Raw genomic sequence first — 21,283 nt, forward strand, 5'->3', positions numbered from 1 at the left:
GTATTACGCAAGGAGGAAGCCGTACATCAACTCTATGCAGAAACGGCGGCAAGTTCTCTGGGCCGAAGCTCATCTCAGATGGACCGAAAGACTGTGGAACCGTGTGCTGTGGTCAGATGAGCCCACATTTCAGCTAGTTTTCGGAAAAAACGGGCATCGAGTTCTCCGTGCCAAAGATGAAAACGACCATCCTGATTGTTATCAGCGATAGGTGCAAAAGACAGCATCTGTGATGGTATGGGGGTGCATCAGTGCCCATGGCATGGGTGAGTTGCATGTATGTGAAGGTACCATTGACTTTGAGGCGTATATTAGGATTTTAGAGAGACACATGTTGCCATCAAGGCGACGTCTCTTCCCGGGACATCCATGCTTATTTCAGCAGGACAGTACCAGACCACATTCTGCATGGGCTACAACAGTGTGGCTTTGTAGACACAGAGTACGTGTGCTTGACTGGCCTGCTGCCAGTCCAGATCTATCTCCTATTGAAAATGTATGGCGCATCATGAAGAGGAGAATCAGACAATGGAGACCACGGACTGTTGAGCAGCTGAAATCTTATATCAAGCAAGAATGGACAAAATTTCCAATTGCAAATCTACTACAATTAGTATCCTCAGTTCCAAAACGATTAAAAAGTGTTATTAAAAGGAAAGGTGATGTAACACAATGGTAAACATGCCTCTGACCCAACTTTTGTTGAGTGTGTTGCAGCCATCAAATTCTAAGTTTGTGTATATTTACAAAATACAATTAAGTTGGTCAGTAAAACTATTGAAAATCTTTTCTTTGTACTTTTGTCAGCTAAATAAAGGTTCACGTGAGTTAACATATCACAGATTTTTGTTTTTATTGCATTTTGGAAAATATCCCAACTTTTCTGGAAATGGGGTTTGTATTACACAGTATGTGAGCACAATAATGTTATTATGCTACACAGATAGGAAGCAAACAGATATTGTATCCTATCAGATTCCTGGACTGGAGAGTGTGGAGGAAGTATGACCATAGCAACCAGTTTATCAGCATGCTCCATATTTCCTCTCAGAACAATCTACACAGAAATGGAAGTAGCTGGACTCACACCATAGTCCAATTCAGTTCTCATAACTACGTGCAAAAAATATTCCATTAGCAATTTACATTTGACTTTCTGGAGATACGTTGCTTCACAGTTGATGAATATTTATAAATCAGTTACAGTTAAAAGTTAAAAGATCTGTGTGGAGGACTTGGTTAATATGTGGACTTGTACCATTTGGTCCTTATTGTTTCTGGCACCCTGGGAAATAAGTTTAAACACAAGAGCTGAAGACATTACTAACGTAACAAAGCTGAAACCAGTCTACAACTTCGGCAGGAACTTTCTGGGTTTGGATAAGTGTGATGCTTGTATCGGAACATCGTCGTGCAAAAAATTCTTCAGAGAAAAAATCAGGTGAGATTTGTGTTCATAACTGTTTCAGAAGGTCCATTTATGATAGTCTGTAAACTCTATCAGGTGTAAGGAGCCGAATATATTCAAAAGCAATTTTTACATCAAGTAATCCAAATCTTGATCTTTCTGATTTGTTTCCATACTGAAAAAGAAAAGTTTTGCAATGTCATTTTAGTTTTGAGTGTGGGTTAAGCAGTAGCTACTCTGGGCATAGGAATACACTGAAACGGTTACCTACAAGTTGACCTCTTTTTTTCACAGCGATGCAGCCCGTTTGGCATTTTTAAATTCATTGTCACAATCTGAACATTCCATTTGAATTGTACAGTTCAAAAAAAACTTTAAAAGCAATGTGGAATACCCTTGGAATATGGGAGTGACAGACTGAAGTGCCTCATTATCATACCCTATTTGCTTAATAGTTACTACTAGATTCTACCCATACTTTGATACCAATTTTAAAGGGTAATATTAGCTGATGTACAAGGAAAATACTAGAAAAAGTTATCAGATGATAACTATTTCCCTCTTCTCTTTTTATGATGCCTTATTCCAAATAGGTCACTACTGCATTGGAGTTTCTGGTCTGATCTGAAAAAATCTCAACCTGACATTGTGTGTGTCTGTATCAGATCTTTCCTCAATAGATCATTATTTGAAAGTCATAAACAGAAATTTAATGTTAAAAATTTAATAACAATTTGTCAAAATTGAAATCTTGGGAGTAAAATTGATCATTGTTTGGGTTACAGTGAATCAATTATTTTCCACTGGAAAAGAATGCTTGTGGTGTAAAATGACTGCTGATTAATACTGAACCCATTTCTCGCAATTCACTTAGACCAACTGCACCACATTTTAGAAAGTTGTTTTCCTTGCCTACTTGCTCTCAAACTGATGTATGGTGCAGAACAAACAAAGAGCAGACATTTTAAAAGAAACGAGAAGGTAAACAAGAAAGAAACTTTGTCGTAATGGAAGTGCAGTGATCGCAAAAGCAAGAAATAAAGAATGGTGCATGTGGCACCTTTCCTTGGCTTTGTACAACTATCACCTGAATCTTTCTCCAAGCTAAGGATATCAAGAAGTTTAATTCTTATGAGGATATAATATAGAATATATAAAGAAAATGCAATCTAATGACGTCAATCCTATTCCTTCCAAAATGGCAACAAATCTTCCACACCCAACTTTTCCTGTTGAAGGAAACAAACCCATGCTCATCTTAAGACAAAAGTAGAAAATGCTGAAAGCATTCAGCAGGGTTCTAGAAAGATAAATATAATCAGTGTTTCAGGTCAAGGACTCTCTATAAAACTAGAAAAGTGAGAAAATAAACATGTTTTGTTTGTTGAGGCATGGTTTGTGGTGGAGAGGAAATGTTTAGTTAGGAGTGTTTCAAGACCAAATCTGTCAAGGTAGCAATTACTTTAAATAATGAAGTTAGGGATACAAAAGACATCTGGAAGTAAAAATATACAGACTCAAGCTTAAATTGCTAAATTAATTATGTAGTCCTAGGAGCTGCCACATGACCAGAGTGAACATATGATGTAGTTCCTTGAGCTTACTTTGGAACAAAATAGGAGCTAAACACAGTGGGCTCGAAGTGGCAGTGGGATGGAGAATTAGAAACACGGAGAACCAAAGCTCAGCACTGTAACTGTAGAGTAAACAGAAGTGTTCAACAAAACACTTACCCATCTGAATGTGGTTTTTCCAATATAGTAACAAGCACATTATGAACAGTGAATGCGGTACAATTGATTAGAAAAACAAAGGAAATGTTGCTTCAGCTGGAAGGTGTGTTTGAGTCCTGGGATGATAAAAATTGAAGAGGGTGTTGAAACTTCTATGGTTTCAGGGCAGGGAGACTCTGCTGGAAATGAAAAGCCAATCTAGAGAGTCCCTTTGGAACACTGACTGGGAGTGGAGGGGAAAGTGTGTCTGCTGTGGAATCCTGTTGAAAGTGATGAAAATTACAGGTCAATTGAAGGTGAAGGCTGGTGAGGTGGACAGTGACCATCCCCTTAATCCTTATTCAGGCAGAGGGGAGAAGACATGAAAGCAGAGTTCAGAAAGTAGAAGAGATGTGACTGAGAGCCCTATAAACTAAGGTAGAGGTGAACCCATAGCTCAAGGAAAAGGAAGATATTGAAACATCGGGGTGGGAATCTTAATATCAAATTAAATACATCTGAGACAGACAAAATCTGAGAATTGTAGAGAGTCCTTACAGAAAGCAACTGAGAGATGTGGGAGCCGATTCATTTAAAATGGATGTTTATCACTGATCTAAGTGCCAACAACTTCCTCAACCATTTCCTCAACTAATCAAGATTATTAAATTAAAATATTTACTTTCTGAGATAGCTTTGCTGTCAAATATTACTGTCTTTGGTGTAAACATGGAGGGAAAGAATAAAAAACTGTAGGATGCACAGGAACTATTTACCAGTGTCTATGTCTCTACATTTGTCTTACAAATTGCATTGTTTGCAGATTTGAGAACTGGCTATCTGCAGACTTAAGACTCCCTCCCAGCCAAAGGAATACTTACTTCGCCAATTATAGCGTTGATGCCGAGACCTGGAAGCCTGTTGTCATTTCCCGATTACAAAGCACGTATCAGAGTGAACTTTCTGATCAGAAAATCTGCATCTCAGCTGCAAAAAAAGTTGCATGCAGCATTGAAAGTGTTCTCCGAGCCACAGAACGTTTCCAGAAGTGGCTTACAGCTGACCGGCTGACGGCTGAGCTGGTTCAGGTAAGTCTTTCTTAACTGCAAAGTATAGAAAGTATCACTGATCAAGAACAGGATTCTGAGGTAAACGTCGATCCTGGTTCATACCTGTAGGAAAAGAAGCACTGGGAAAGCTGTAGAACATCAGGAAATAATTAACAAAAATATACAATTGAAAATATATATAACATACATGTTCCCAATAGCAAAAATAATTTAAGGTGTATTATAAGCAAGGTTCTTGAAAATTGAGGGAAATTAACAAACTGTGGGGAAAAGAACTACTCAAACTCTCTGGAAAGATCGAGGGGAGCAAACCTAGAGGAAGACCTCAGCTTAAGTACATCAAAAGCCTAGCCGGGTGGCTACACATCGAGGAAATGGAAGTCATCCAAAGAATGAGGGATAGATCTGTATAGAAAACCATGGTGTCCAACGTCCGCATCGGATATGGTACCTAGACAGACAGACAGTGGAGAAAAGCAGCAACGGGGGAAAGAGAGAACATTTCAGCTCTAGTAAAATCCTTCATTAGAACTGGCAAAGCAATGAACATGTGTTTTAAGTTTTAAAGAGAGCGAGAGGTAAGAATATCTGCAGTAGGTAAAAGGCTGAATTTGTCCATATAATTACTTTGTAAAACAGCAATTAAATGCAGAAGAGATTAAAAAAAATAAAGCCAATTGTAAAAGGTACTACATCTAACCAGATCAGCCAAATATCGGGCCCATTAGGTAGATGGAGCTATGTGGTAGTGAAATTCTAGGCAGCTTCTAGAGTAGGTTACATGGTTGGCACAATACTGTGGGCTGAAGGACCTGTAATGAGCTGTATATTTTCTGTGTTCTATATTCTAAACCTAAGAGCATTCTCAGATAAGAAGCTGTTTATTTTGCAGAAGGAACTGCCTGTGATCTGGTGGTCTGGGCCCAATTGTTTAGCTGACCAGGTTAGATTGTTATTTACAACTCAGATTGGTTCAAACCAAAGTGGATCTGTGGGGGCAAAGAGCCATAAATCAATACTGCTCATTGCCTTGGGCCAGTTTCAATGAGAAGCTGACCCAGGTCTTGAACCAACAAAGTTGAAAAATAATAGAATGATCTGATAAGGAAGAGAATAAGAGTTGAGAATTGAGAGAATTGAGTGTTAACAGCAACTCTGTGGAGACCAACCATTGCGGAAGTAAATTGCCTCATATCGGAAACATGGTGATGCACCATCAATAACTCACGCTGAGACTTAGGAAGTGAGATATCGGCTTTTATTGACTGAAGAACAACACTACATCCTGGGGAAAATGAGGGAGAGCAGCAGGCCACAGTCGCCTTTATACAGGGGTCTGTGGGAGGAGCCACAGGAGCTGTCAGACAGGTATATCTAGTTCACCACACATGGGGATTACATTCAGGATCAAGAGAACGCCTGGCCAGTGTAGGCTCCTTTTACCTGGTATGGCTTTTTCTCATCTTTGACTTTCATAGAGGGTCAGGGAAACCTAGTGAGTGTGCATACAGATACTCAGTTGTGTAAATTCACATGAATGTGAACTGAGCCAATGAAGGTATTTGTCTGTAAATACAGATCTTCTCTTTGCCTAACTGATCATGACTTTTGAAGGTTAATACCTTGAACACAAAATTGAAAGGCTTATGGGGATTTTCATCAAAATAAACCATCTCAGAAAGGTATTACTTCCTTGTTACACATTCCCCTTGCTTTAACTTTGCAGTGGAACATAGCACACTTCATATTACAGTTTTCTGGGCATTGTATATGCACATTAAACATTTCCTTATGAGTTAGGATAAGACCACTTGGCCCATTGACTTCTTGCCAGCTCTCAAATTAAATGCATTAATGTTGCCCCCCTCCACCCCCTCCTATATATTTCCGTCCTAGCCTATTATCTCTCACATATCCCTTTAATGCCTTTCCAATTCTCCAACTAGCCACGTTGATTATGGATAATTTTTGGAGGCCAGATAACTTAATGAGCAACATATCTTTTGAATATGAGAGGAAACCACGGTAAAGGGAAAACCCGCGTGCTCACAGGGAGAACGTATAAATCGAAATGAAATCAGGATCAATCCTGGGCCGCTGGGACTCTGTGGCAACAGCACTACCTCTAGCACCACTCGGGCCTAATAGATTATGTAACATGTAAATTCTGGCCACTAAGGTTTGAAAACCATATACCAGAGTGATATAGATAAATCTTGATTTACCTCCTTTTGGATAATTCATATTTGAGGTTAGCAGTGAGCTTAGATTTAATTTATTCATGCAATAATTTTAGAAATTTTCCGCCTTCTTTTCACCTAAACATTTTGGCTTGGGTGCAGTCACCCTAAACAGCTCCACACGCCAGTTATTTAAATGCTTAAATTAATTTTGTGATAGAAATAGCAAAACCTCATCACTTTATTTAAGTCCAAATCAGAGTTAGTTAAGGGCAACATGGAAGCAGCTAGATCCCAAGCTGCAGTAAAACAAAGCTGGTAATAAATCTGGGATCCATCTACGTGTCTAGGAAATTTAAAAAAAACTTTCTATTGGAATATAAAGCATTTTGTTGTTATTCTAAATTGTAACTATTTCATCATACTTCACCACTGCCCTTTATGTTAGTCCTTCACACCCATCAGAATTATGAACACCATCAGAAGTCCCTCCTTCCCATTCAGCAAGTCCTACAGAAGGAGCACGATCAGCACTACAGGATTGCCAGTTTACTGTTAATGATACCTTATTATGAACATTGTGTATTACTTTCCTAGTCTTTATTGAGCAAATATAGCCTAGGGCCTTGCTCATCATCTTCCTATCCTTTAACCAAATTGAACATGCGCTTCAACAAATATGTGAAGTTCAAAAGGAAGACACAATTGTGCAATACCAGAACTGGGCAGGGTTTAACCAGCAATTAACTGTACAGAACAATTATAAAATATTAAGAGGTGACACTTAAATGTAAGTTATTTAGCAGCTGAGTGTTTATATTTTTGATCTACAGTATATGTATATTGTCACTTTCCTGTATGCTGCTCTTGTAAATTCTTCACCACTTCCTCATAGATTTTAAAATAAAACTTTTCTTTTACTGTAGAGACTCCCTAGTCTTTTGCTGAGGTGTCCATCCCAGCGTCTGTTGGACCGGATCGTTCGACGTTATGCTGAAGTGAGAGACTCGGGTAGTGTCCTGATGCGACATTTCACTGATCGAGACAAACTGCGTCTGCTCTATACATTGTCTGTCAACACCCACCCTATTGTCTTACAGGTATAGTTCTGTACAGCCATAATTCATTCTAACAGTTTTTACTCTCTCAGAGTGAGGTGCATGGTTAACACAGAAGAAAATTTTCATTTTAAAATATTGTAATTTATTTTTAACTTTGTTTACATATTATCAAACTAGATCAATGACTTCAGATATAGAAATTGCAAGAATTTGTAATGCTTTTTATTTGCCAGTTCAATGCATGAATTGCATTATTCTCTTGCTCTCTGTGGTACAATAATTTTTCTATAGGCATCCCATGAATTCAGTTACAGTATAAGGAATGGTGGGGAATAACTGTCTAGTGAGGGTGAGCATTTACTTTATAAAAAGGTATTTTATGTGAGGGAAAAGTTTACCAGGAGGAGAATTCGATATTCATGCCATCAGGTTGGAGGCTACTCAGACAGAATATAAGGTTTTGCTCCTCCACCGAGGGCTGCCCCATCTTGGCATAAGAGGCAGCCATGGACCGACACATCAGAATGGGAATGGGAATTGGCCACTGGGAAGTTTTGCTTTTGGCGGATGAGGTGGAGGCGCTCAACGAAACGATCCCCCAATTTACGGTGGGTCTCACCAATGAAGATGAGGCTGCATTAGGACCACTAAACACGATAGATGACCCCAGCAGGTTCAGAAGTGAAGTGTTGCCTCACCTAGAAGGACTGTTTGGGACCCTGAATGGAGGTGAATGGGCAGGTGTAGCACTTTGCCCACTTGTAGTGTTAAGTGCCAGGAGGGAGATTAGTGGGAAGGGACAAATGAACAAGGAAATCACAGAGGGAGCGATCCCTGCAGAAAGCGGAGAGAGGTAGGGAGGTAAAGATATGTTTGGTGGTAGGATCCTTTGGAGATGGTGGAAGTTACAGAGGATGTGTTGGATGCAGAGGCTCATGGGATGGTAGGTAAGGAGAAGAGGAACACTATCACTATAAAAGTGGTGGGAAGATGGGATGAGTGTGGATGTTTGGAAAATGGAGGAGATGTGGGTGAGGGCAGTATCAATGGTGGAGGAAGGAAAATCCCTTTTTTTGAAGAAGGACATCTCTGATGTGCTGGAAAGGAAAGCCACATCCTGGGAACAGATGCAGCAGAGAAAGGGGAATGGCATTTGTATAGGAGCCAGGGTGGGAAGAGATATAGTCAAGGTAACTGTGGGAATACGGTAGGTTTGTAAAAGACATTGGTTGACAGCTTGTCTCTAAAGATGGAGACAGAAAGATCAAGAAAGGGGAAGAAGGCATCAGAAATGGACCAAGTGATTTTAAGGGCAGGGTGGAAGTCAGAGGTAAAACTGATGAAATTGATGAGCTCAGCACGTGCATGAAGAAGCACCAATTCAGTTATTAATGCAGTGGAGGAAGAGTTGGGCAACATTACCAGGGAAGACTTGGAACTTGGACTGTTCTATGTAGTCAATGAAGAGGCAGGAATAGCTGGTGCCCATGGCTACTCATTGAGTTTGGAGAAAGTGGGAGAAGCCAAAGGAAAAATTGTTGGGGGTGAGGACTAATTCTGCCAGATGGAGGAGGGGAACTGGTTGGTTCTTTTATTGAGAGAGAAGTAGAAAGCTTTAAGACCTTCTTGCTGAGGGATAGAAGTGTATAGGGACTGGACATCCATGGTGAAAATCAGGCAGTCAGGTTCAGAGGATTTAAAGTTACTGAGGAGTTTAAGAGAAGTGTTGCAGATATGGGTGGGAAGGAACTGAATTGAGTGATACAGTAGGGTCAAGGTATGAGGTCACAAGTTCAGTGGGGCTGGAGCAGGCAGAGACAATAGGCCTACCCAGATCATCAGGCTCTTACGTAGGAGAAACAAGCAAGCAGTGCAGCATAAGGGAACTATAACTTCGGTGGTGGTGGATGGGAGTTCTCCAAAGTTGATAGGTCAGTGATGGCATCAGAGCCGGTTTTCTGATGGTCTGGAGTGAGGCCCTCTTCAAGAGGCAGGTATGAGGAAGTGCCTGAGAGTTGCTGCCTTACATAACTTCTTTTTAAAATGCAAAATAAATGTGAAAAAAATATTAGGAACATAAATGTTAGGAAATGAAACTGGCCAGGTGGTGGATGTGCCAATGGGAAGAGTGATCACAATTCTGTAAGTGTTTCAAAATAGTAATGGAAAAGGATAGAGTTGGTTCTCAAGGTCTTGAAGTGGTAGGAGGCCAATTTCAAAAGTGTAAGACAGGACCCAGTGAAGGTAAATTATAAACAGATACCTGTAAGATAAACAATGGCTAACAAGCGAGATTCTTTTAAATGTGTCTGTCATGGCATGGGAAAGTGTGAGGTAATTCCCATTGTAACAAATAGAGGGGCTGGTATATTATTAAATGATTTATCACATTGATTCTTAGCTGCCAGATTTACCTTATGAGAGAGGCACAGCGGTGAAATACTGTACAGTCCTGAGGAATGACAGGTGAAAATAAAAACTGTTCTGGGAGTTGAAAGAGTAGATGGAGTGACCAAAACCAGCAGTCCCAGTTTCAGAATCAGGGGTTAGTCATTCACAATATAGGGGGAAATGAAAATTCATCACCAGAGGGCAGTGAATCTTGGAATTTTCTACCTAAGCAGTTTGTGTCTGTTCAGATGCTGAGTATACTACAGACAGGGATAGATAGGTGAATTCTAGATATTAAGGGAATTAAAAGTCAGTTCAGATCACAGCAAGCTGAAAGATTTCTTCCTTTATCTTCTGCACATTCACTCTTCAATCCTCATCTCCTTCACTGCAATAGTATGCAAGAGAGGTGACAAAGCACAATCTGTCAGTGATCAACAGAAAATGTCTTACAAATAGAGAATTTCTTCTAAAGTTTTCACTTCACCCCTCCCCTACCCATCTTTCCCTACATCTGGTTTCACCTATCACTTGCCAGCGTGCATTCCTTCTTGTCTGCCATCTTCCTTTTATAGCTTCTTCCCCTTTCCTTTCCAGCCTTGATGCAGTGTCTGGGCCCAAAACATCGACTGCTTCTTTCTCTCCTTAGATGTTGCCTGATCTGTTGAGTTGCTCCAGTATTTTGTGAATGTTGATCTGAATTTCGAGCATCTGCAAAGATCTTATGTTACCAATTCTTCGAGCTTTCTTAGAAAAATTTATGGGAAATGAAAGTCATGAGAAATGGAGGGTGCAATAGTTCAATCTAAAACCAATGTATTATGCCAAAACAAAGGAGACTACAATGGGATGAGGGATCATTTGGCTAGTGTAGACTGGGACCCTAGGCTGGATGGGTGATGAACACTGGAAGTCTTTCAAAGAGATTTTTCACAGTGCTCAACTAAAGTACATTCCAGTTAAAAGAAAAAACAGTATGAGTGGGGAGAGCCAGCCTTGGATAACAGGAAATAAAACAAGGCATCAAACTAAAAGCTCATGCATACAAAGTTGCCAAGAATAGTGGGAAACTGGAAGATTGGGAAAACTTTAAAAAGTACAAAGAACCACTAAGCGAGTAATAAAGAAAGGGAAGCTAGATTATGAAAATTAACTCGCACAAAATATAAAAATGAATAGTAGAAGTTTCTGTAATTATATAAAGCAGAAAAGGGTGGCTAGAGTGAACACTGGTCCCTTGGAGGATGAGAAGGGGTAATTGATATTGGAAAATTAGGAAAAGGCAGAGGATTTGAACAACTATTTTGTGCCAGTCTTCATGGTGGATTTGTCAATGTGAGAGATTATGGATGCGATGAGAGGTGAGGACCTCAAAACAGCAGCTAGTAGCTATCAATAAAGAGGTAGTGCTGAGCAAACTTGTGGACGTGAAGATAGACAAGTCCCCTGGTCCTGATGGAACGCATCCCAGGGTAGTGAAAGAAATGGCACAAGTTATAGTAGAGGCTTTGGTAATAATTTACCAAAATTCTCTGGACTCTGAGCAGGTCCCAGCGGATTGGAAGACGGCAAATATCACACTACTGTTCAAAAAAGCATGTAGGCAAAAGGCAGGTAACTATAGGCCAGCTAGTTTAATATCTGTAGTTGGGTAAATGTTTGAAGCTATCATTAAAGAAATAGCGAGGCATCTGGAAAGAAATAGATACATCAGGCAGATGCAGCACGGATTCAGCAAAAGAAGGTCCTGTTTGACAAACTTACTGGAGTTCTTTGAGGATATAATGAGCGCAGTGGATAGAGGGGAACAGATTGATGTTATTTACTTGGATTTCCAGAAGGCATTTGATAAGTGGCCACATAAAAGACATCCATGAGATAAAGATGCATTGATTTGGTGGTGAAGCATTAGCATGGATAGAGGATTGGTTAACTAATAGAAAGCAGAGAGTTGGGATATATATGTGTTACTCTGGTTTGCAATCAGTGATGAGCAGTGTGCTTCAGGGTTCGGTGCTGGGCCCACAACTATTCATGATATACATGCTAATGATACTAAATTGAGTGGAAAACATTGTACAGAAGATACTGAGTCTGCAGAAAGATATAGATAGGTTAAGCAGGTGGGCAAGGGTCTGGCAGATGGAGTACAATGTTGGTAAATGCAATGTCATCCACTTCAGAAGAAAAATTAAAAAACAGATTATTATTTAAATGGTAAAAAATTGCAGCATACTGCTGTGCAGAGGGACTTGGGAGTACTTGTGCATGAGTCACAAAAGGTTGGTTTGCAGGTGCAGCAGGCTATCAAGGAAGCAAATGGAATGTTTGCCTTCATTGTTAGAGGGATTGAATTTAAGCATAGAGAGGTTATGTTGCAACTATACAGGGTACTGGTGAGGCTACATCTAGAGTACTGAATGCAATTCTGGTCTCCTTAACCTGAGGAAGGATTTACTGGCTTTGGAGATGGTGCAGAGGAGGTTCACCAGGTTGATTCCAGAGATGAGGGGGTTAAACTATGAGAAGAGATTAAGTTGCCCTAGACTGTATTCGCTGGAATTCAGAATGTGAGATCTTATAAAAACATAAAAAATTATGAAAGGGATAGATAAGATTGAGACAGGAAAGTTCTTTCCACTGGTAGGTGAGACTAGAACTAGGGAACATAACCTCAGGATTAGGGGAGTAGATTTAGGACGGAGATGAGGAGGAACTGCTTTTCTCAGAGAGTGGTGAATCTGTGGAATTCTCTGCCCAATGAAACCATGGAGGATACCTCAGTAATTATATTTAAGACAAGGTTGGACAGATGCTTGCATAGTAGGGGAATTAAGGGTTATGGGGAAAAGGCAGGTAGGTGGAAACGAGTCCATGGCCAGATCAGCCGTGAAATTGAATAGCAGAGCAGGCTCGACAGGCTAGGTGTCCTACTCCTGTTCCTACTTCTTACGTTCTTATGAAAAGACTACATAGTCTTCTTTGCCCCTCACTGATGATGAGAGGTTCTTAACTGACTAAGCATTTCCCACTGTAACCACATGGTCAAGCCCATCTTTCCCAATAACCTCAACGACCATCCATGGGAAGCACAGGGAGAAGCAAAACAAAACCTGCAAGTATCACTGAACCAACACGGGGGAAAATTCCTCAGAATGTAATCAAGCTCAAATAAACGTCTGGGGTACCTTATGGTCCTAAAAATGAAATTGCTTGACTTTCAACACTTTCAGGAATAAGTTCAGCACCATCTGAAAAAAAGTTTACACCCACAGCTCTAGCTGTCAGAATCAGAATTACCATCACCAACATGTGTTGTGAAATTTGTTAACTTAGCAGCAGCAGTTAAACATAATATAGAAAGAAAGAGAAAATAAATCAAATAAAGTTATATATGTATATTGAATAGAAATAATATATATTAAAAACAGTGAGGTCGTGTTTATAGGCTTAATGTCCATTTAGAAATCATATGGCAGAGGGGAAGCTGTTCCTGAATTGCTGAGTGTGTGCCTTCGGGCTTCTGTACCTCCTTCCTGACAGTAACAATAAGAAAAGGGTATGTCCTGGGTGACTGGGGTCCTTAATAATTAATGTCGCCTTTCTGAGGCACCATTCCTTGAAGATGCCTTGGATACTATGGATGCTAGCACCCAAGATGGAGCTGACTAATCTTACAACTTTCTGTAGCTTCTTTCAGTATTGTGCAGCAGCAACCACACCCCCACCCCATACCAGACAGTGATGTAGCCTGTTAGAATGCTCTCCACAGTACATCTACAGAAGTTTCAGTGTTTTAGGTGACAAGCCAAATCTCTTCAAACTCCTAATGAAATACAGTCACAGTCTTGCCTTCTTTATAGTTGCAGCGATATGTTGAGACCAGGTTAGATCAACAGAGATCTTGATACCCAGGAACTTGAAATTCTTCACACTCTCCACTTCTGATCCCTCTATGAGGGATCAAGTTCCCTTATTTTACCCTTCCTGAAGTTCACCATCAGCTCTTTCATCTTACTGACATTGCCTGCATGGTTGTATTATCAGCAAATTTATGAATGGCAATTGAGCTAAACCTAGCCACACAGTCACGGGTATAGAGAGAGGGTAGAGGGGTGGACTAAACACACATCCCTGTGGTGCGCCAATGTTGATCATCAGCAAGGAGGAGATATCATCACCAATCCGCAGATTGTGGTCTTCTGGTTAGGAAGTCAAGGACCCAATTGCAAAGGGATGTACAGATGCCCTGATTCTATAAACTTATTGATCAGGACTGTGGGAATGATGGTGTTAAAATGCTGAGCTGCAGTCAATGAACAGCATCCTGACGTAGGTGTCTGTATTGTCCAGGTGAGCCAAGGCCATGTAAAGAACCATTCAGACTGCACCTGCCATTGACCTATTGTGGCAATGGGCAAATTGCAGTGGGTCTAGGTCCTTGCAGAGGCATTTCGTCACCATATTAAAAGCCATGTATCAATGTATTAAAAGCATTAGTGAATGAGTAGGTCCAGTTTATAAAGCACAAATTAAGCTCTTCAGTTTGAAACAAAAGCCAGTTCTGTCCTGTAAAAATGACCAATATGTCTATTCAGCTTTTTCCAGGGATAGAAGGGTGGCCATTTTTACGATACTTTGGCTCCTGTGGTCGAGTATTTGTGACTCCATGGACAAAACCAATCAAAGCATTTTATAATGAATCCTCCAAAGTCACCGCAGATATCGCTTACCAGCTTCTTCATATTACTCACCTGCTGGGAAACAATGATTTGAATTATTTCATGTACTATGCCAGTGTCCATAATAACATGTTTGGCACCTTTGAGGATGGACGACTTTACATCATAGACACCAGTACAATAGGCATCATCGACAAGCTGGAAGGTAAGGATACTTTGTGGACTTGTGTTGGTTATCAGGATGCGTTATGTCTGCAAATACTGTGTAAAAATGTAGTAGTCTTTTTATACAATGCATACGACATTCATCTCTAGAGTACCACCTCCAATCTGAACAACCTCACTCTTCATGTATTTTCTATTTACCAACTAATTTATTTATATCACCTTTATGGTATCCTCACAATTTACTTCAGGTTCATCTTCTGTTTGCATATCAGCTAATTTAGTTAAATAATACACAGTCCCTATATCTAAGTCACTCAGTTGTAAGAAGCTGAAGCCCCAAGGCTGGTCCAAGGTAACCCAGCAATTAGCCTATTGTCTTGAAATTAACTATTTTCTCTTCCTTTTCTTTACCATCAGCTAACTAATCTCCTTCCCATACTAACATATTATCTTTTATATCATATTTGCCATAATCTTTAATGTTGTCAAAATCTTTAATATTGGCATATTATTGTCATCACATGAACCAAGACAGTTCAGCCCATTTTGCCTATTTTCATACAAATCAAATCAATAAATGTATTGAGGTAGATCAAAGTAAAGCAGTAACAATGCAGAATAAAGTGAAAAAGCTCCAGACAAAGGGCAGTTCAGGTAAACAATAAAGTGCAAGATCATATCAAGGTAGATTGTGAGGTCAAGAGATGTGTTCAAGACTCTGATAACAGAGGGATAATAGTTCTCCTTAAGTTTGGTCGCAGACACTTTTAAGGATTTTGTCTCTTTTGCCCAATGGAAGAGTGGAGAAGTGAGAATATCCAGGGTGGATGGGGTCTTTTATGCTGGCGGCTTTGTGGAATTCCAAAAACAGTGCACATGGTCAAACTTCAAACTTCTACGTTCAGCACATTTAACTTGACATCTTTGAAAATGAATTTTCTCCAAATTTATACCACACCACACTCAACCAACACCAAGCCATACTCTTGTCAACTCCATCTACTTACCAGATTCCAAAGAAACTCAGCTGAAAAAAACAAGCAAAAATCCTTGTCAATCATGTCCTGACCATTCTTATTACTTTCAGCTCTTCCAGTGCCATATGCCACCTGCACTTTCAAATTCTTATGTTCCCCTGGATTTTAGGTATCCACCACTACCAAACACAAACTACTAAAAATGAAGTACTCCAGAAATACTCAATCCTCTGAGGCATAAATAACTGAATTAAAACCCCTCAAAAACATAACTTTTAAACAATATAAAATATTAAAAATACAAATTTAGATTTAATATATCTTGTAAATATTAAGGTTCATTTAAAACTACAAGCCATGGTATAGTCATTCCCTTCTCTTCCCTACCCTTGCTCTCACACCCAAGGCAAAGAATTTGCCTGCGAATACAAGTCATAACCATAGCAATCAAACATAGCCTGATGCCTACAGATGTATTATATACTTATCAAGTCTTCTACACTTAATACTGTTGTAATATATTTGAAGCAAAGAACAAAGCTCTATCTGCCCAGTTGATATGCCGTCTTTATTCGATGATCATTGCAATGAGCCCTCTGAATTCTTGATTAGTATTTCCAAGTGTGTTGCTGCTGCCACTTGTGTTTTTGGTATATCCACTCCCAGAGTGATCCTATATCCAGTACTTATCCTGATCCCATTTAACCATGACTACCATTCTTTTTTAAAAAAAAAAATGTTTTTATTGAGTTTTCAAATGATTACAGAAAAGAGAAAAAAATTATCTACCCTTCCCCCCCCCCCCCCCCCCTAACATCCCTATAGAAGAAAAAAAAGAAAGAATGCCTGGATATCGGAAAATTCCCACATGCTCCACGGAGTTCATAATTACTTTAGTATATATATTTATTTCTTTCCCCAAATAACCAATTATTTTATGTTCGGAGTACCTATATATTTAATCCTGTCTTTTGTAAATAAGGGTGCCAAATTTTCAAAGATGTTTCATATTTATCTCTTAAATTATAAGTAATTTTTTCAAGTGGAATACAGCTGGAAATTTCATTCTTCCAATGATCTATACTTAAGTATGAATCTGATTTCCAAGTAACTGCAATAGCCTTTTTGGCTACTGCCAGTGCAATTTTTATGAATTCTTTCTGATATTTATTCAATTTGGGTTTTGGTTTTATCCCTTCAATATCGCCTAATAAAAATAATATTGGATTATGTGGAAGTTGTGTTCCAATAATTTGTTCCAGTAAAACTCTTAAATTTGTCCAAAAAGGTTGAATTTTAGAACAAGACCAAGTAGAATGTAAAAAAGTACCAATTTCTTGGTTACATCGGAAACACTGATCAGATAAATTTGGGTTTAATTTATTTATTTTTTGGGGTGTAATATATAATTGATGTAAAAAATTATATTGCACTAATCTTAACCGGACATTTATTGTATTTGTCATACTATCAAGACATAGTCTTGACCAATTTGTTTCTTCAATTTTAATATTCAAGTCAATTTCCCATTTTTGTCTTGACTTATGGATTCCTTGTTTAATTGCCTGCTTTTGAATCAAACTATACATACAAGAAATAATTTTTTTAGTTTTTTCTTTTTGAATTAAAGTTTCTATTTCATTAGATTTCAGCAATACCATTGTTTGACCCAATTTTTCTCTTAAATAAGCTCTTAATTGGAAGTAACAAAAAATTGACATGGAAATTTGACCTAGGAGGGTTACAACTTCCAAACTTTAAGAATTATTATAAAGCAAATCAACTTAGATTTATTGCATCTTTTTTTGAGAAAGATAGACCGGCATGGATTAGAATAGAACTAGATAAAATAGGAGAAAATACACCAGAAGATTTTATATATAAATGGGAATCTAAATGGATACGGGAAAAGAAAGAATCTCCTATATTAAAACATTTGATTGACTTATGGAATAAGATAAATGTTGATGATGAGATAAAGAAATCTTTATTAGCAAAGAGATCTTTAATTCAAAATACTTATTCCTTTTACAAAGGATAATCAACTTTTATATAATTGGTTTCAAAAAGGGATTAGATATATAGGAGATTGTTTTGAAGGAGGTATATTATTGTCATTTGATCAATTAAAGAATAAATATAAAATAACAAATGACTACCATTCTTTAAACACCAAGTTCACTCCACCAATGTTACTTTTCCAGAAAAAAGACAATCTGGATTTTTCAAACGTATTTGTCCGCAAAATATGGGCATTGCTGGAAATTCAGATCTATATTTCATTCCCAAAATGTTTGATTGTTAACTGTCTCAGTTCAATTACATCAATGGGTCTTGAATCACACAAAGGATAGCATGATAAGCAGTTTTTTCCTCCCTGATGTACATAGACAAACCAAGACTTTTCCCCCTCACAATAAAGCATTTCATGGTTCCCATTCCTGCTAATTGTTCTAATTTAAAAAAATACTTCATTACCCAAATTTAAATGTCCTGATAAACATTGATCGATCTAAACTGATGATCCAGGATCAACAGTGCCATTTTATGGATACCAGTCTAGAAACTCAAACACACTATTATCACAGCCATATCATTGATGCCACGCTCTTAGTTCAGCATTGTTAGTGCTTGTTTTCCTTTGATAAGACATTATATACTACTACAATAAACTCCTCTGTCCCTATCAGATACTCTGCTTATCACCTGCAATTCACTCTCCTCTGTACTCTACCATGCGCATCAAATTGCCCTAATCCCGTCAACAGAACCTTTAATCTAGCCATCCTTTTAACTTGCAGTCTTTAAGTATAAAGGGAGTACTTCAGAGTCAGGGAAAACACACCCTTTCAGGTCAGATATTAAATAGTAGTCTACATTCCTTTGGTAGAGGCTAAGAATCTAGATTGGAGTTCAAACCTCACACTGGCAGTGTCAAAATTTAGATTCAGTTAATCATCAGGAATTATATTTAAAAGCATAAAAAATGGTCTTGGTAATGTATTATTCCTCAGTGAAAGCACATTGGTCATGATCACACTAATATTTGTGGGAAGATGCTGTCTGAAATTGTGCAATGCATTAGGTTCTCTGACTGTACAATTAATGAAGTTATTTTGAGAATCCTGCAGTTGCGAATCCTTTTATCTCAACTGATGACAAAATACAATTACTTTTATATTTTTTATTACAGTTTTTAAAACTATTATAAAGTTGCCTTATACGTAATGGGTAAGAATTAAACAGGAAAGATGTGACATCACTGTCTTCAATGAAGATTTGGAAACTTTTAAAACAGTATAAGATTATTTTAAACACAAGAGATTCTGCAATGCTAGAAATCCACAGAGCCCCGCCAAGGGAAATACTGTAAGGGGATTTGATAGTATTGTTTAAGAACTTGGGCAGACACAACAGGCAGGTAATGGAGCAATGTAGACCAAGCAGATGGGATCAGTTTCATTTGGTCAACAGACATCATGGGCTGAATACCCTGTCCCTGTGCCCTGGTGTGGTGTTCTGTACTCTATAATAGTTCTCCTTGGAATTCCCACCATCAAAATTGTAATCCACAAATAGGAACATTTGTGTGTCAATTCACCTTATATCATTGGTTACGTATTAATGGATCGATATGTGGTATGTTCAAAACACCCCTTGCTGATGTTATAAATGTACATTTGGCTAGTTTGAACAAAGCTGTTCATATTTCACTGTCCATTCACCTTTGTACATGAATGAACATCTATAAAAAACTGATTTATTTACAATCTTCTCTTTGCAGATAAGGAATTTGTCCATGGAAAAAATGATGTCTTCTCTTGTTTGACTTCAGACTGCAAAATGGACTTTTCACCTTGTGGGAACATCAGTGAAGCACAAAGCTTCATTCTAGTGTGCAGAGTCCTCTTGCCTCACTTAGTGGTAGGCAAATTTAGTTCTTCTCCAACTGTGCAGAACCAAATAGACAGATATCTAAGTCTTTGCAGTGATGAGACACTCTCTACTAAGGCTATCCTTGAGGCAGTCAGATCGCTTATGGAATTGTTAAAATCTTTACGCTCTTGTGATCCTTATTTTGAATACAGATATCCAGAATGCAAGTACAATAAAAACTATTGATGCCACGAACCTTCTGCAGGTTTAAAGCAATTTGTATTTCAGTATCCACCTCCCTTGCATTTATGCACATTCATAAACAATGAATTTCACAGCACAATCACATTTTTGTTAGAGGATTCCATATGAGTTACTACAAGATCAGGTCACTGAATGGGGCTATGGAGCAATATTTTGACATCTTTTAAGACATACATTTAGGGAAGTTAAACCAGGGTAGGGGATAAAAAGTGAATGGCGGGGCTGAGACCTTTAGATACAAGTACATAGCTTAAAGTGTCGACAATGAGGATATGAAGTATGGAATTGTTGTTTTAAATGGCCAAGACATTAAGTGTAAGAGTGGGGGCATTGTGTTACAGATGAAGATCAAGTTACTTAGACTGCACCTGCAGTACTTTTATAGTTCTGATCGCCACAGTACAGGCAAAATATGATGAAAAGATTCACAAGAACATTGTCTGAATCTGTGGAACTGAGTTATGCAAGGAGAGATTGGGTGGGCTAGGGCTGCTTTCCCTTGATAAATGATGTGATAGAGGTACATTACTGTGCAAAAGTCTTAGACACCCCATATATTTTTAAACAAGGTTTCAGATGATGTGGCTTCCACAGAGCCCTGACTTTAACATCATTGATACCGCCTGAGGTTACCTAGTGATATAGAAGCAAGTGAGACAGCCCAAGTCTGCAGAAGAATTGTGGCAAGTTCTCCAAGATGCTTGGAACAACCTACTAGCTGATTTTCTTATAAAACTGCATGGCAGTGTACCTAAGAGAATTGATGCAGTTTTAAACACAACAGGTGGTCACACCCCACTGATTTGATTTAGTTTTCTACTGTTTACTGCTCTTTATAGTATTTTTTTGATAATTAGAACCTTTTCATTCCAATATTTTGAAAGCATCTTTGCTATACAGAATATTTTTTTACACGTGCCTAAAATTTTTTACACAGTACTGTATATAAAATTATGAAGCATAAATAGGGTAGATAACCAATTTGCTATGGCTAAAGCTAGAGGGTATAGGTTTAAGGTGAGGGGACTTGAAAGCAATCCCAAGGGCAGAAGAGTATCTTGCACTCAATGGTTGGTATTTGCAATGGGTTCAGAGAACGTGGTGGAAGAATGTGACATTTCTGAGACTTTTGGATAGGTACCTGAATGAGCAAGGCATAGAATCATATGGAATTAATCCAGGTGTATAGGATTTGTACAGCTGAGCATGATGGTCAGCTTGATACAAGGTACCAAAGTTTGTTTCTATGTTGTACAACTCAATGACACTTAAAAACCCGGTGGTGAAATTACATAGTTGTAAAACAAGCATTTAACAATTTTAGTTTCAATGGGATGAGTTGAAATTCTAGTGCCTCCAGTGTGTGTGAAGGACTATGCACATTTGGAGAAACAGATAAGGGAATCAGGCTCACTATTAAAATGCACACCATCCAAGAAGGAACCTGCTTGGAGTCCCTGCCCAAAGGAATAATTAGGTTTCTACCCCTAACTC

General features: G+C 38.6%; 1 protein-coding gene across 1 annotated transcript; it reads left to right on the plus strand.

The window, feature by feature from the left end:
- Positions 1-1,062: 1,062 nt before the first annotated feature.
- Positions 1,063-19,780, plus strand: dipk2b (divergent protein kinase domain 2B). Its single transcript, XM_073045506.1, has 5 exons — positions 1,063-1,441; positions 3,944-4,208; positions 7,297-7,470; positions 14,421-14,709; positions 19,434-19,780. The coding sequence occupies exons 1-5, from the start codon at positions 1,245-1,247 to the stop codon at positions 19,769-19,771; spliced, it is 1,263 nt and encodes a 420-aa protein (XP_072901607.1). The 5' UTR covers positions 1,063-1,244; the 3' UTR covers positions 19,772-19,780.
- The last annotated feature ends 1,503 nt before the right edge of the window (positions 19,781-21,283 follow it).

This window comes from Hemitrygon akajei, chromosome 5 (assembly GCF_048418815.1).
Source record: "Hemitrygon akajei chromosome 5, sHemAka1.3, whole genome shotgun sequence".
NCBI classification, from domain to species: Eukaryota; Metazoa; Chordata; class Chondrichthyes; order Myliobatiformes; family Dasyatidae; genus Hemitrygon; species Hemitrygon akajei.

Coding starts and splice junctions, on each gene's coding strand:
- dipk2b (XM_073045506.1), top strand. CDS start 1,245: ATGTGGACTTGTACCATTTGGTCCTTATTGTTTCTGGCACCCTGGGAA. Junction 7,471..14,420: donor CCCACCCTATTGTCTTACAG/GTATAGTTCTGT, acceptor ATGTCTATTCAG/CTTTTTCCAGGGATAGAAGG. Junction 14,710..19,433: donor CATCATCGACAAGCTGGAAG/GTAAGGATACTT, acceptor TTCTCTTTGCAG/ATAAGGAATTTGTCCATGGA.